The sequence below is a fragment of the Nannobrachium achirus genome, assembly GCF_963921795.1.
Source record: "Nannobrachium achirus genome assembly, chromosome: 5".
NCBI lineage: Eukaryota > Metazoa > Chordata > Actinopteri > Myctophiformes > Myctophidae > Nannobrachium > Nannobrachium achirus.
In genome coordinates, this window is record NC_137814.1 from 23,041,064 (window position 1) to 23,057,545 (window position 16,482).

Consider the following 16,482-nt stretch of genomic DNA (forward strand, 5'->3'; position numbering starts at 1 on the left):
TTGGCTAATGTTTGAACTTAGAACTACTAAAACTACTAAAACATGTGCCCCTAAAGAATTCGGGCGCGCAAAATGGCGTCGGACGTCGGTGGAATCAAAACATTGACGTTTCTATCGCCTGTTTAAGACTTTCTACGTGGATTTTGTTTGTGTTAACGTAGGGTAAAGTAGGATGCTTTCACCCATGAACAATGGTGGTGTCTGGAATTTTAAAATGTTTTTCTTTTACCGCGACCCGGTAAATTATTTTTTTGGACTCCAATGGAGGCGCATCCCCGGGACCCCAGGACCATGACATGAATGAGTCCCTGGGCGACTTGAATGAGTTTTTGATGCGGGATGCGCACGTAATGACATCACTGGGCTTAAGTAGAAGTAGCTGCGTTCAAAATATACTTACAGTAGCAAACATAATAGTGCTCATATATACAAATTTCCCATTTCAGAATCATATTATGTAAATGTTATTGGACTAGTTAGTAACCACTTATGCCCTATTTTATACTTTAAACTATCCGAACATAGTCGATCTGCTAACTTACAACGCAGGAGATCGTGACGTTGTGATGTTATTATTGATTCATAATTTGATTAACATCATAATCAATGATCTAAATATGCAAAGCAACTAGTACTAAAGCTGTCAAATAGATTTAGAGTAATAAAAACAAAAATCAAATCTCGGTTCGAAGTGAAGCGGTGAATTTTTATTCTATGTGTTCTAGAGCTGTGAAATCTGTGTTCTAGATCTATACATTCTGTGTTCTAGATCTATACTTTCTATGTGCCTTAGTTCTATATTTTTATGAATTCTGAATGAATGAATGATTTTGTCTGGAGGGCCAAATTGTCATGTGAAGCTTGACCAATCCTCAATTCTGGACGCACGGACACGGGACTCCTTGGAAGCCTATGGGACAGACTGTACGGGACAGACAAAACCACTCCTTGCTCCGGCTTTCACCGCTTCAAAAAACGATTTGCATTGCCTTCTAAGGTATCAAGAAATGGAAATACTCAAGTAAAGTAAAAGTACCTTGAAATGGCACAGTACTTGAGAGTACATGTACCAAGTTACTTTACATCACTGCTTTCCCAGCAGCCTCCTTCCAGCCCAGCACACTGACTTCAAATATCCTTTGAAGTCTTGTGGAGCGCTGGCTGATCACTGAAGACAGTTCATCTTACCGTTCTGTCCATCTCTGTAACGTAAGGTTTGTACACGATCAATCACAAAGCACTGATCCGTGAAACCCCATATTCTAGAGTTCACACTATCACACTAACAGCCCCGCTCCCTGCCCCCTCTCTATCTCTATCTCTCTCTCTGTGAGTTTGGCTGTGCATCGACGCTAAGGAGACAGGAAAGGAGAGAAGGACGAGACCTCTGGCATTCTCGGAAGGAGAGATTCCAATCAGCGGAAAGAGTCTGTTGCAGACAGAGAAGGAGAGTAAAGAGGGAAAAGGAGCTGGAAAGGCCTCACCTCCCAAAGAAAAGGGTTGAAGAATAGTCGGGGACCTCTGTGAGAAAGGTCAACCCCACAGCAGTGGAAGCACACATGATATTCCTCAGGATTTTGATCAGTGAGTGCCAGAGCAAGCATAGTATCTGTTCCAGCAAAAATGCTCGGCCACCCCTTCCGAAAGAACAAGCCGTTTATACCTTTTTTAGTAAAGCAGACTCTACATTCATTTTGGGATATAATAAAATTGTGCTAATAAATGTTCCTCGCTCAGTATTTCTACGAGACAGATTATTGCTTCGTCCTTAGCGTTCCCAACTTTCCACAGTGAAGGTGAATAACTCATGTTTTAGACTGAGCTCTTTCTCGCTGCATTTAATAACATATGTCTGGCGGCCTTCATTAAACATAGTCTGGTACATCTAAAGAATTTGTCCTTCGGCCCCCAATTTCGAAAAAGGCCTGAATCCATTGATACAGGCTCATAATAATGAGGTAAGAATTACACAACTGCAACTCCCTGTGGGAGGAGAGTGGTCGTGGGAAAACCAACGCATCCGGGACCCAGCGGGCAATGATGCTCTGCTCTGGGTCCACACAGCAGCTGCTGCTGGATGATGACTCCATGCCAAGTTTGCCAACATTTTGCAACTTACATTTCTCGCCCGTCGCAATGAGTAAGGCCACAGCTATTCCGCATTAAATCTTGCAGTTATGTTGTAACAACAGCCTCATCTGTTGTGCAGCCTCATGTGACCGTGAGGGAGAGCAGGGTCGATCCGCACAGAAAGGAAACATTTCGGTCGATGTTCTCACCACCACCACACCCAGGGGCGTCACAAGGGGTAGGAAAGTGGGACTGAGTCACTAGGGCCCAAGGTAGTGGAGGGGCCTTAATTATTTTATACTTTAGCTATTGTAAAATAGCAGATATACAAACTCACAGCGCGGCACCGAGTGCCGCGCTGCGAGCTTGTAGATCTGCTATTTTTGAAAAGTCGTGAAAATGTGTGCAACTCTTTGAATATATTTATTTTTTAAGCGAACATTTGTAACACAAATTTTGCTTCTGGGGGGTCCCTGGAACTAAATATTTTGAGATGGGGGTCCGTGGCCAAATACATACCATTTTGGGGGTCCTGCACATGAAAAGGTTTGAGCTGCACTGACATAGAAACATAGGTTTTTCAAAAAAACCTTAGAAGGATTTGAAATATTCAAAGATTGTCATGATTTTTCATAAATAGCAGGTCTACAAGCTCGCAGCGCAGCACTCGGTGCCGTGCTGTGAGCTTGTATATCTGCTATTTTTCAATAGTTAAAACACAGGGGCCCCACAGTGAATCCTTGTACCCAGGGCCCAGAATTTGGTGCGACACCCCTGACCACACCCATGGAACTGGGATTTTTCACGGGAGGTTTTATATCTATTCAGAGACTGTTCCGCGTTGCCTCTAGTAAAAAAGGAAATAATAAGGAAGAGCCACATAATGCCATATCCTGTTATGGGCTAATTGTGTAGTCCAGGGGTCTTCAACAGGGTGTCTGGGACCCCTAGGGGGTCCTCAGAGTTACAACAGGGGGTCCTCCAAATCTGTGCAATAGAGACCTTTTTCTCCTTTTTTATATGAACCATAGTGTCCATAATCTGAGAATGTTCGCCGAAAATAGCAGATCTGCGAGGCGTTGTGAGCTTGTGGATCGGCTATTTTCGACAAAGAGGTTTGGTGTAGAGGGGAAAAAGAGCAGACTAAGTACAGAGGGAAAGGTCAAGTTTAAGTATTGACCGTTCACGTGGTTAAATATCTGAAAACACACATGAATCCAAACACGAATCCAAAATACACTGACGATCGGGGCAGATTCATGCTGCCAAACAATTAAACTATATGGAACCTATGAAAAGGTTGTGGGGGTCCCTGCTTCATCTCTCTCTCAACTAAGGGGTCCTTGGCCTGAAAACATTGAAGAGTCTACATTTCATTACTGTGAAATACGTCGATCCGCACAGAAAGGAAACATTTGGGTCGATGTTCTCACAACCACCACACCCATGGAACTGGGATTTTTCACGGGAGGTTTTATATCTATTCAGAGACTGTTCCGCAATGCCTCTAGTGAAAAAGCACAAGCGACCCCTCATGCTACCCCTGTCACATTGTGCAACTCCCTCTCTCATGGGGCTTTAGTGAACAGACGCTGCTTTATTGGCGACATGATGACGGTTTCTCCACAAGGAACGTCCACTTTGTAGAAACTAAACCATTTTGGGAGTCGTTTTCATCGCTTATTGTGAGGCAACGATGACTGTCAGACACCGATCTCCATCCTGCTGATGTGCGGCCAGTTCTTTCCCTGCTAATTTATTGTCGTGTGAGGTTTTAGGATTCAGCGTTAAGTAATGAAACATTATATCACTGCTTGGGAAACAGTTCTGCCCACTTGTCTCTCAACGAAGCAGGGCGGCGGGGTAACCCCAGTTCCCCACGCCTTTACGCTCTGTCACTCCACACACCCGTCATTCAACCTCCCCGCCCGTGCCACCCCAAAAAAAATTCCATTCCCTCTTTCATACCATAGTACTTTTTTTTCTTTTAGTTGTTTTTGCGCCGTTAAACAAAAGGGAGGAACCGGGGACGGGGCCCCACTCGTGACATCACGGCTGAGGGCAGTAGAAGCATCTGGTCCTGGGTGTGGAGGCCTGCTTCGCTCCTCTCTCCATCAGGAGCCTGGCTCCAGCCGTGAGTCAGGGTTCTTAATGAACACCAGACTCCTCACATCAGGCTGAGGTCACCCATACGGGAACCTCAGGAGAATGGTGTGAGTGTGTACATGGTGTGAGTGTGTGTGTGTGTGTGTGTGTGTGTGTGTGTGTGTGTGTGTGTGGGGGGGGATTGTGTACTAAACTGTGTGTGTGCGTGCGTGTGTGTGTTTGTTTTGGTGGAACTGTGTTTGAGGGGCTCATTCAGTTCTGTTATGAGTGGGAAAAAACTTAGGCCATGACGCACAAAAGGAAGACCACACAACTAAAAGAAAGATAGCATGCCACACTGTAACTTCCTAACATCAACATATGGGAGTGATAAAGCAAAGAAACAGAGTAAAACATTATCATTGAGGGGGCTGAGAGTGGCAGAACATTACGCACAACAACCAAACCTGCGTATCGTCGTTGTCGGGTGGAAACCTTGTATATCCAAGACCGTTTGTTTTGTATTTATCATTTTAAAAACGAACTAAACTAGTGAAAATAGCAGATCTACAAGCACATGTGTGCTTGTAGATCGTCTGTTTTCACTACTTTTGTGCGACGGCCTTGTATGATGAAGCAGGGCTTTACTTGGTGAAAAAACGTACAAACTTGAAACTTGGAGATACGAGGTTTCTTTCCCCTTCAGTGACGATATGGCACGAATGCAGGGGCTTTCAGTTATGGAGCCCGGATACTGAATGACAAACAGGGCAGACACGCAAAGCACAGTGAATTCAGCATGTCCCCCATTTTCTGTTGGATACCCCGCGGCCATATGTGGTATTTGATCCCCTCGTCTCAACCCTCCATGTAAACCAGCACTGTGTGGGGGATTAATCTCAGGAAAGAGCACCTACAATTCCCTGCCATGAGCGGATACAAGTATATATATATACTAGCCTGGACACCGGGTCACTCACAATATCCAATATGTTATGAATTACATGGCTATCACTCTATCGTTTTTGTGTTTACACAGATGTTTGTCACACAGGATAAAGTATTATGCAGTAATAAGGCTGAGAAGGAAGCTGAAACAGACTTCTCTGTAATCAAGGTTTCATGTTCAATTCTCCTTCGCTTAATTTCCTGTTATATTACTGGTTGGGAAATCTTAAATGAACCACTTAAACCCCCCGGCATCCGCATTGTGGCTTTCGCAGGAAAATCTGTTATTTTCCAGGGGGAAACTTTCCCCACCATAACAGAAAACAGAAAAGACACTAGTAGCCTATATAAGCCCTGAGGGACTCCACTCAACCATATGGGGTTTAAGTGGTTAACGGCATAATAAGGAAAAGCCACATAATGCCATATCCTGTTATGGGCTAATTGTGTAGTCCAGGGGGTCCGGGACCCCTAGGGGGTCCTCAGAGTTACAACAGGGGGTCCTCAAAAATCTGTGCGATAAAAACCTTTTTCTCCTTTTTTATATGAACCATTGTGTCCATAATCCGAGAAAGTTCGCCAAAAATAGCAGATCTGCAAGCTCACAACGCCTCGCGCTGCGAGGCATCGTGAGCTTGTAGATCGGCTATTTTCGACAAAGAGGTTTGGTGTAGAGGGGAAAAAGAGCAGACTAAGTACAGAGTGAAAGGTCAAGTTTAAGTATTGACGGTTCACGTGGTTAAATATCTGAAAACACGCATGAATCCAAACACAAATCCAAAATACACTGACGATCGGGCAGATTCGTGCTGCCAAACAATGAAACTACATGGAACCTATGAAAAGGTTGTGGGGGTCCCTGCTTCATCTCTCTCTCAACTCAGGGGTCCTTGGCCTGAAAACATTGAAGAGTCTACATTTCATTACTGTAAAATACGATGTGGCCTGCTTCTTGGTCCTCATCATCACCCTTCACTGCACAGTAGCCTGTTTGTTTAACGCCTGACCTCTCGTTCATTATAGCCTACTCCTCATGAGCCAATTCGTATACCTGTAATTAGGCGAGGTGCTGGATAACGAGGCAGAAATCAAAGAGTTAAAATATCTGCACACTGAGGTATAGCTTACAAACAAATGCATTTCAAAGGCAACGTTTCAACTTTCAACCATTGTAGGTCATCATCAGACAAATCTCCCTGATTGTAACTTTGACACCGTAAGTTAACAGCTGTAAATTGCTTGGATTACAGTGTACATAACAATTGAATAGCATTGATACGCAGTGGGTGGCTATTAGAGCCCTGTTAATCGCCAGCGAGGAAAAATCTACTACAGTCCATTCCCCAAAATGTGGATACGGCTTTTACCTTATATTACAAATGCAAATGGCACCGGGTGCTCTTTCTTGAATTTGGCTCCGGTAACTAAAACCAACACAGGCTGACATTGTTCAAGAGACTTAATCTTCAAACGATGATGTCCATTGAGAGTGACCTACTGTGGAAAGTGGATTTTACTGACCGTATACTACAGTAGTCAGGTACGACTAAAGGTACAGTAGGTACCTCTGCTGCTGCTGCTGCCTGTCACCGTCTGACTGTGCTATGATACATATACTATAGGTCTACTAAGGCTTTTGATATTGCTGTTATACAGGGGATCAAAGACTCGATGAAAACGAATCAATTTCGAGTACTCTGTTGCTAATGAATCATTGTGTGAGTGTTTTGATGTGAATCTGTGTCTTCTGCGGCAGCTGTGACAGCCACTTCTTTTTTTCCACCTCAATTGTGACAGAAGTGTTGTTAATAGCTCATTAAGGTAGACTGCTGTTCAAGCTAGAGGTTTTGAGCGCTGACATAATACTGTGCACTGGACTTCTATAAGATGTGCTCTCATTTCACAGTTCCTATTCGTCTAATCGTCTCCATTGCTTTCAGAATGGTGTGTTGGAGGTGAGGTCTCCACTTTACAGAAAGTGTAGGAAGCGGCTCATGGGAGCACTGTAGACCATGGGTCTTCAACAGGGGGTCTGGGACCCCTAGGGAGTTACTACAGGGGGTCCTCCAAATCTTTGAGTGATAGAAAGTTTTTTTTCTCCTATTTTATATTAACCACTTGAACCCTAGTGTCCATATTCTGTGAACTTTAGCCAAAAATAGCAGATCTACAAGCTCACAACGCCTCGCAGCGTGTATTTTCGGCAAAGAGCTTTGATGTAGAGGTGAAAATGAGCAGACTAAGTACATAGTGAAAGGTCAAGTTGAAACATAGTGAAAGGTCAAATATTGACGGTTCAAGTGGTTACATATGGAATCTATGAAACTGCTTCATCTCTCTCCCAACTAGGGGGTCCTTGGCCTGAAAACGTTGAAGACCCCTGCCGTAGACCCCTGCTCATGACTGTGAACCCTGGCCACACTCTAGCAAGCACACGCTTACGCACACGCGTTAAATATTAATGCTAGTATCATAAGACATTCTTCTGCTCTGAGTCAACGTCTCAGGCGGCCCTTGGAAATTTCTCTCATTATCGCCAATAACGTCACGTCAGACTGTCGGTGATGTCACCAAAGTCATGACAGCATCAGGGTGTAACTCACCTGGCTCTTTGGCGCTGACGTCTTTCAGAACATGCTTGGCCATTGCCGAGAGCTGTGCCTGGAAGCTCTGCAATGAACTCTGCAGCGAGCTGATGTCACCGGTCTGAGTCCCCAGGGTGGCATTCATCCTGTGCACATGGTCCCACAAGTCTTTCGGTCCTTGGACATTACCAGAAACCCCATCTGAACTTCCACCTGCCTCCTCGAGTCTCGTGAGGCGCCTGTCTACAGCAGAAATGCTGTTCGAGACATCCTGTGTGTTTTCCTTACATTGACCCAGTTCATATGACATCTTGTTATTGAGGTTTTCTAGTCTGTCCCTCAGTCCATCCAACTGTCTGTTGGTCAATTCTGTCTGACTGCCGGGTAAAGTGCCTGATGTTTCCCCGTGCCCGCCCCCTGGGGTGCCCGGGAGGCAGCGCAGAGGATAACATGTGGAGTTAATTTTATGTAGATCCTGGGTGTACTTGTTCAGAGAGTCGCCCAACACATTAACGGTTCCAGCCAGACCAATCACATTGTCTTGGAGATTAACCAATCCTTTCTTGAAGTCCTCCATGCTCTTGGTACTTTTCTGATGTCCAGCTACCTGCCTATTGATAAGGTCCTCTAGTTTCCTGAGCTTGTCTGAGTTAGCACTGACGTCAGTGTTTAGAACATCCAAGTTGGTCCTGCACAGTTGCACATCCTTCACAATGTTTTCTAAACCGGCAGACGGGGTGGATGAACCAACGGAACCTACAGAATCCCCTGAACCAGAGCCTGAACATCCAGCAGAGCACATCTCTCCAACAGCATTGACTTTGTCGTCCAAGCCTTGGATGAGGAACTTGTTGTTGTTGACCTCTGCCTGGATGGCGTCCATGGAGTCGCCGAACATGCCTGGGAAGGAGTTGTTGCTAATCTCTACCAGCATGTTGGTGAACTGGTCTTCCGTGTTGGTCAGACGCTCGTCCAGTAGCTTCCGAAGTGCTTCCGCCTCATCTGCAATCGCACGGGTGAGCTTCTCCTCGATGTAGAAGCAGTGGAGCTCTGCATTTTGCTCTGTGATATTGAGGCGTGCTTCTAACTCCTCGATCATGAGGGTGTAATCGTTGTCGCTGTCCTCCCGAGGCTCAGACAGGTGGGCCAGCTCATTGTCTATGCGGACGTTTAGAATCCGGTGAGCCTCTGCGATTCGGTCAACCTCACGCCACAGGTCTTTATGGTCACCGTGGTCCTCTTCCTGTTTAGTGGGACCAGTCTGCCTTTCAGTCCGCGCTGGTCCATCTGCAGCAGCCATGTCCAGACGCAGTGCGCGGATCTCCTTCCTCAGGTCTGCCTCCTTGGCGTTCACCAGTGTGGTCAGGCTGGCCAGGTTCTGGTCACGCCCCTCTTCACAGGTCTTCTGCAAAGTCTGGATCTTGTCATTGCAGGAGTTCTGTAGCGTGGCCATCCTCTCATCCACATTTTGATTCACGTCCGCTGTTAGCTTCTCAAATTTGTCATCGATGTAGGTCTGTAGAACATCGAGGTCGGTTGGAACGCCCTCCCCCACAGCTGGAGCCTGAGCTTGTGATGCGTCCATCAGCAGGCGGAGCTGCCCCTCGTGGCTGGTCACCGTTCCTTTTAGTTCTGCCATGGCCTCGTCCTTACTCTTCAAGGCCTCGTTCATGTCATCCAACCTGGCCATCATCTTTTCTATACCCCTTTCTCCAGCTGCTCCGCCTCTGGTGGCCTGATGACCATCCAGCATGGCTCTGCTCTCCTCTGTGCCTGTAGCCGAGGTGCTGTCTGGTGGACGCATGTTGTTGAGCAGAGTGACCAGCAACTTGTTGGTGTCCTCCTGGAGGTCGGAGCGGAGGTTGGCAGTTAGCCCCGTCAAGGCGGCCTGCAGGTCCTGAACTGTCTGAGATAGCCGCTGGACTTCACTCTCAAGAACATGAATCTTGTCTGTCCCACCATGCCTTGCCTCATGGTGCCCTGTCTCTCTCCGCTCTGGCCCTGTAATCCCAGATAGATAAACAGAACCAATTGTCAAGCAGTTTACTGATGAATAGAAACAATTCACTTCAAATTCAATTCATAAGATTATTGTGCTTTCAACCAGGTGTCCATTTTGGGCAAGTCTTTATTGTCAAGAAATGTCACACATTTATCATGGATTTAACAATGTAAAGAAATAACAATAAAACATTGCAAACATGCTAGTAGCTACTGTACAAGCTGTGTTGTGATTTTGAGCTTATAGATGAGATAAGCTAGAGGACTACCTGTATTTTACTTGGCATGGAAAGCTTTAGGAACCCCTGTCCGAGTAATAAGTAATAAGTAATCTTATTGCACATATCAGTTACTCCAAACTCAAAGGACAATTTAAAACAGTTTTTTCCTAAAGCCAGGGTACATTTGAAGGTCCATTTGACATCTTACTCTGTGAGTGTCTGGTGGTCTGCCCGGGGATTGGCTGGAGGTGAGGCTGTGTTCCCTGTACTCTCTGTCGATTGGGGGTTGGTTTTAAATCCTTACAGTCTGGACCTTGGTGACCAGGGCAGCATCTCCACTCCAACTCTGTGACTGTCTTGAAGGAGACCTTGTATGTCGGCCGAAAACGTGTTTGGTACCTTGGGTCGAGAAGGAGACACAGTGCTCGATTAGTTTAAACATTAAAACTAATATAAAATACCGTAATATTTTACATGCATGAATGTCAAATTTTCAGTACTGTCATAATATGACTTATTATGGCAAAAAGACAATAAAGGTTGCTTGCGTATGCTTTCGTTACTTTATTTTATTTTTGTAGCACATTATCATTAACATGTCCAAACTTCTTGCCAAGGCAAACTGTTTCCAGGAGAAACAATAGATGACATCACGTCCTTGAAAGCAACGGGTCGTGTAGCATCTGGAACACTGATTATGCCTGAAACAAAACTCTTCATCCCTGCAAGTCCTCAACTGGCCTCTTGTCAGATAACACTGTCCTATCTTGATGGAGCTGACAAAAGGGGAATTCACAATTCAGATCGCCAAAGTCGGTGTGAACTGCACACAGTGGTCGACAGAAACAAAAGTAGTTTGGGATACTTTTAGACTTTCGCTCCACTACATTTCGATGGACAAACGTTGTGCTTTTGACTCCACTACATTTCTAGGAAGGGGAAAAAGTAGTACATTATGAATTACCTTAAGCCCTGTTTCAAATAGTAGGCTGTCGAGCGTCTAGATACGAACACAATTGGCATGTGTTCGGGGGAGGGAATCCAGCGGGGAAGGTGATATCACTGCATGTACAGTGTTGGTACAGGCTGGGGCGACAACATGTCAGCAGGGAGTGTTGGGCATTAGAAGTACGATGACTCTACGTATACGTCTTCCCGGTGGGGGCTCCTCACTGGCAGGTGAGTCAGTAGGATACAACAGGAGTGACAACACACAAGATGTGTGTGGGGAGGAATTAATTAGCATGATTAAAATGGGGAGTAAAAGGGATAAAAAGCACAAAAAAAAGAAGGTAAAAAAGAAAATCTACAGCGGATCTACAATCTCACAACACACCGCAAAATGTAATGTGATCACTATTATTGATATCTTTTTTTTTAAATTCTCTGGAAAATGTAATTTGATAGGCCTATTACCGGTAATAAGAAAATGTAGCCTATTTTGTAATTTGTATTCGACTTAAAAAGCAAGTGCTCAGTTTAACTCGAGTACAGTTTTGACAGAACAACTTTCTCTTGTAGTGAGGGGTGACATGACGCACATGACGTCGTTAAAATAGAGTTCCACTAGCAAAAGAATCCACAGCACAACACCACTGCTTGCAGTCGAGTAGGATATTTGACCAGGACTAATAGGCTACTTTGACTGGGTTGAGTACTTTGTCCACCACTGCAGAGAACACTGTCCTGTCTGGCATAAGGAGATCTGTACAAAGTCAGTGTGCACTGCACAGCTGCACAGCATCGCTCCGAGCTCTACATCAGGGGTCTTCAACGTTTTCTTTTCTTTCTTTTTTTCCCAAGCCAAGGACCCCTTAGCTGAGAGAGAGAGATGAAGCAGGGACCCCACTACATAATTGTATAAAACTGTGTTGCAGATTACACTTTTTCATAGATTTCATAGATAGCTTCATAGACTTCATGACAGCGCTAGGCTATATGTGTAGTGTTAATGTGTATTTTCAGACAGTTAAACACTTAAACCCTAATTACTTAGAAAACGTGTACTTGGCCTTGCCTCTCTAGACCAAACCGCTTTGCGGAAAATAAGACGATTTACAAGCCCACAACAGGCTTGTAGATCGGCTATTTTCGTCTAATGTTCCCCCCAAGAGCTTGGAATTAACTACATTGTATGCATTGGAACACCGTTTTTCTTTCTTTCTTCCATTTCCTGAAAAGTGTACAGTTACTGACTGTTTCTTTCACAATGAACCAACATATATTTAACTGCAAAACACTGCATCAAAGTGCAGAATAACAACAGCTCCTACTGATGTTGTCAGACCAGCTGTGATTCATGTTGTTGATTGTCCTTGACAACCACCAATTAACACCCTCCATCCCCCACATGGGAAGCAACTGTTTAATTTCCCTCTAATAATATTGAGATACTATATTGCGCAACAAAAGCCACATTACTTTGGCTTGAATCCCTCCTCCAACGAAGATTTAGTATCACATTGACAGACCATTCATAATATATTAATGGGACTGACTGTGGGGTGCGTGCGTGCGTTTGGGGTTTGGGTTGCCACAACCATCTCATAAGACCGATTCACTGAGCGACACCCTGCAGAGAGCGCCGCCGCCATTAGCTGCGGTGCAAACAGTAGTGTAAAGTAACGTGTAGCCTACATTTACTTAAGTACAGTAAAAGTACAGTAAATGTAGGCTATAAGTACTTTGAGTATTTGTACTTTACTCGAGTAGTTCCCATTTTCAATTATTTTACTTCTACTCCACCACTGTCTGCGGTTTACGCCGCAGAAATGGCGATGGCGCTCAATAGAGCATCGCAGTGGGTGTGGTTTACTGGTGCCACTAAAGAATCTCCCGTTCATTTCCTCATAGACTTTCATGAAAATATTTATAACAACTAGAAATACTGTTCCTACGAAACAGTGTGGGCTCGTAAAGGAAGATGAGTCCATGATGTCCCCTAACGTGACTATGTTCTGCAGCGTGTTAACTGTCATGTGAAGCTCAACCAATACTCCAGCTAACACCACTCCCAGATGTTTTTCCGCCAATTTCCAATTGCACCTCATTGGCTAAGGGCCCTGCCTTTATACTGTCGGTTGGAACTTGATAGATAAATAAATAATGAAGATAACATAGTGTTCTCGCCTTTCAGGCGAGCCCACAATTATGTTAAGCCTAGTAGAACCAAGCCATCCAGGATGTCAGTGAATCATGACCATGAAACCTTTGTTTCTGTGAAAAGAACATTTTGAAAATCGCTAAACAAAGGGTATTTATTAACTCATTGAGTGCCAATCCCGAACTAGTTCGGCTTTATTATCGTATCGCAGAGTGCCGATCCCGAACAAGTTCGGCTTTAAAAAAAAAAAAAAAAAAAACTTTTTGAAAAAAAAAAAAAAAAATTTTTTTTTTTTTTTTTTGGACCCCATCAAATCTGGTGAACATGATTTCAATCGCGATTTTGCATGTTCCACCCCCATACAACCCCATCTAACATACAGGGCAGCCATGTTTGTTTACATAACATGTAAAACATAATGGCGATTATCTCAAGAATGCCTGAACGGATTTCCAATCGGATTTTTTTGTTTGAAAGCTGTGAACAAACTGCACAAATCCACTCCAATGCAATCCAGGATTGCATTGGATTTTTTAGAGCTCATTCTTCTCTGTTTTTTTCCCATGCATGAGGTGTGCAAGGTTTAATCATGGCTAAGTTGACGAAAATAAGGCTTCTAAAATGCTTGGTAGCCAATAGCTAACTTCAAGCTAACTTCATCCTCTTCCTGTACATGCACAAAGGAAAGTGTTCAGGCAAGTCATGGCTGCAGGGCTTCTGCATATACCAGCATATCTCTATGGGATTTTCTATGGCCACTGGGCGCCCTCTAGTGGTGAAAGGGGTGGCACTAAATGAGTTAAATGTAGTATATCAAATGATTAAATATTAAAATATGTTTTTATGTAGGATCAAAGATTTTATGGTCCTGGATGGCTTGGTTCTAGGCTTAACATAATTGTTATATAAATATTTTTGTAAAAGTCTATGGGGGAAATGAATGGGAGATTTTTAGTGGCACCAGTAAACCACTTCCGCTGCGATGCTCTATGGGGGAGCGCTCAGGAAATCAGTCTACCTAATCTCCCCTCCCCCTGCCCTGGGGCATCACAAGGGGGGGAGTGATGGGACTGAGTTATAGGGCCCAAGGACAAGGTGGAGGGGCCCTAATAATTGTATACTTTAGCTATTGAAAAATAGCAGATATACAAGCTCACAGCTGCGAGCTTGTAGATCTGCTATTTTTGAAAAGTCGTGAAAATGTGTGCAAATCTTTGAATAGGCCATATGTATTTTTTAAGCGAACATTTTCTACTCAAATTTTGCTTCTGGGGGGTCCCTGGAACTAAACATTTTGAGATGGGGGTCCATGGCCAAATATAGGCTATATCATTTTGGGGGTCCTTGACATGAAAAAGTTTGAACACCATCACTGACATCGAAACACAGGTTTTTCAAAAAACCTTAGAAGGATTTGAAATATTCAAAGACACATTTGATGATTTTTAAAAAATAGCAGGTATATTTCTGCTGTTTTTCAATAGTTAAAGCAAAAAATAACGCATAATAATGCGTTCCCAGTCTAAATGGGTTAAACCCCCTCCCCCTGTGAAGAACATTCATGGGGGGCCCGCAGTGAATCACTGTACCCAGGGCCCAGAATTTGGTGCGACACCCCTGGATCTACCTAACCTCCCCTCCCCCTGCACACAATGCTTACGCCACTTGCGGCTCGCAGTCCGGCAGATAGGCAGGGCACGGGGTCACCACGGGCTCCTGGAAGCTCTCCACGCCTCCCTGGACTGTGCAGCTGACGTTCCTGTGCACCACATAGGCACACCAGTTCCTGTGTAGCAGAGCAGACAGAGGAGGATCAATGGAGATAAGCACTATAGGACCCACACGGATGTTGTTGAAGCCTACGAGAGTCATTCATAATAACTTTGTGCGTCATGCGTCGGCTGGGCGTTATATATTCCATTTTCTGCAAGGCTATAGGCTATGGCCTAAGCCACCACAAGAGAGCCTGGGACCCAGACTAGTGAAAACAGCAGATCTACAAGCTTGTAGATCGACTATTTCACTACTTGTTAACCATTTTGTGTTCTAATGTGGAATTTCTTCTTTTTTCTTTTATATAGGCCTAGGCCTTTTAATGAAATTAGCCTACTTTAAAAACCTTCACTGCCTTTTTTATTCATGAAAATCTTAGCTTTTTGGAGAATGTTTTTGAACATTTTTTTTTAATAATAAAAATCAAAAACAAAATGTAGGAAACATGAAGCGACCCATAAAAATGTCCACCACGACCCACAAATGGGTCCCGACCCAGTGTTTGGGAAACAGTGGCCTAATCTCTTCAGACAGAGACGGCCGGGCCGTGAGGAGGGTGCGTGCGCTGCTAGACTAGACTATCACATTGCGGTGATTAACTTGAATCTCATCATCACATTTGGGAAGATTGTCAGACGAGCCAAATTTAGACAGTCGGGCCGGCCCGATAAAGAAAGGCACTGCTAAATATATCAAACATTTATAAGCTACGATTGCCAATCATGTAGGCTAGTCATTAAGATTAGTTCATAATGATGATAATATAATATTGGGGAGACTGGCTGCACTCTGCAGTCATTATTACACTATGACTAGGACTGAAATATAATTTAATATGATTAAAAAATAACGGTATTATCCATTATTGGCCTATAATAGTCTACACTTTAGTGCTTCGAGAATCAGCAATCTTTCGCCGTAGAAAATGGTCCTTACCTATTCCTATGCCTGTGCACCGCTCCTCCAGTGTATGCGGACCCTTGGAACAAGGACACGGACGGCGCCCCGTGAGTAAACATGATGAAGTTCAAAAACAATGTAAAGATCGCCCACGCACGCTCCATGTTCCCTGCCGTTTTCACACTAACAACGCTTGAAATAAATAGCCTTTTTAAAAGAGGGAGAAAGCTGCGCTGCTGTCTGACATCATGTGCACTGAAGTCCGTGATAGTTCTCCCCTGGCTGATCAAACTCCAGCTCAAGTTTTTTGGGGAAGTCCACAACCATCCCTGCAACTCCCTGAATGACGCTAGGCCTGGACTATTAGGCTACTCCCTCTTCCCAGTAATCTGGAGGAATGCTGGCTTTTCATTATATGTTTATTGCCAGTGGTGTAAAGTAACTAAGTAAATTGCTTTAGGCCTACTTAAAGGGGATAGCCACCCATTTTCAATAAAAGTACACCGTGATCATCACGGTGTAGCCTACTTTGCAAACCCCAAAATCAATCCTCCAGTTCTAGGCAATAACCCATTTGGGTGGTGGTTCTCCCCCCTCCAATTTTGAGATAGGCCTACTTTTACTTACTGGAGTATTTCAAATTTTCAGTACTTTTACTTCTACTCCACTACATCACAGAGCAAAATATTGTAGGCCTACTTTTACTGCACTGCAATTATTTGAACACTTTAGTTACTGGTTACTTTGCAGGTAGACTATCCATTATTAGACCTATATTATTATAAAACATACATTA

General features: G+C 44.2%; 1 protein-coding gene across 1 annotated transcript in view; it reads right to left on the bottom strand.

Moving 5' to 3' along the window:
• Window positions 1-15,853, bottom strand: part of emilin2a (elastin microfibril interfacer 2a) — a gene marked incomplete at its 3' end in the record, with an annotated part of 39,134 nt that extends 23,281 nt beyond the window's left edge. Inside the window, 4 exon segments of the mRNA XM_080725641.1 lie at window positions 7,707-9,689; window positions 10,119-10,309; window positions 14,674-14,799; window positions 15,723-15,853. Of these exon segments, the coding sequence (XP_080581767.1) occupies window positions 7,707-9,689; window positions 10,119-10,309; window positions 14,674-14,799; window positions 15,723-15,850 (2,428 nt within the window). The 5' untranslated portion in view covers window positions 15,851-15,853.
• Between the last annotated feature and the right edge of the window lie 629 nt (window positions 15,854-16,482).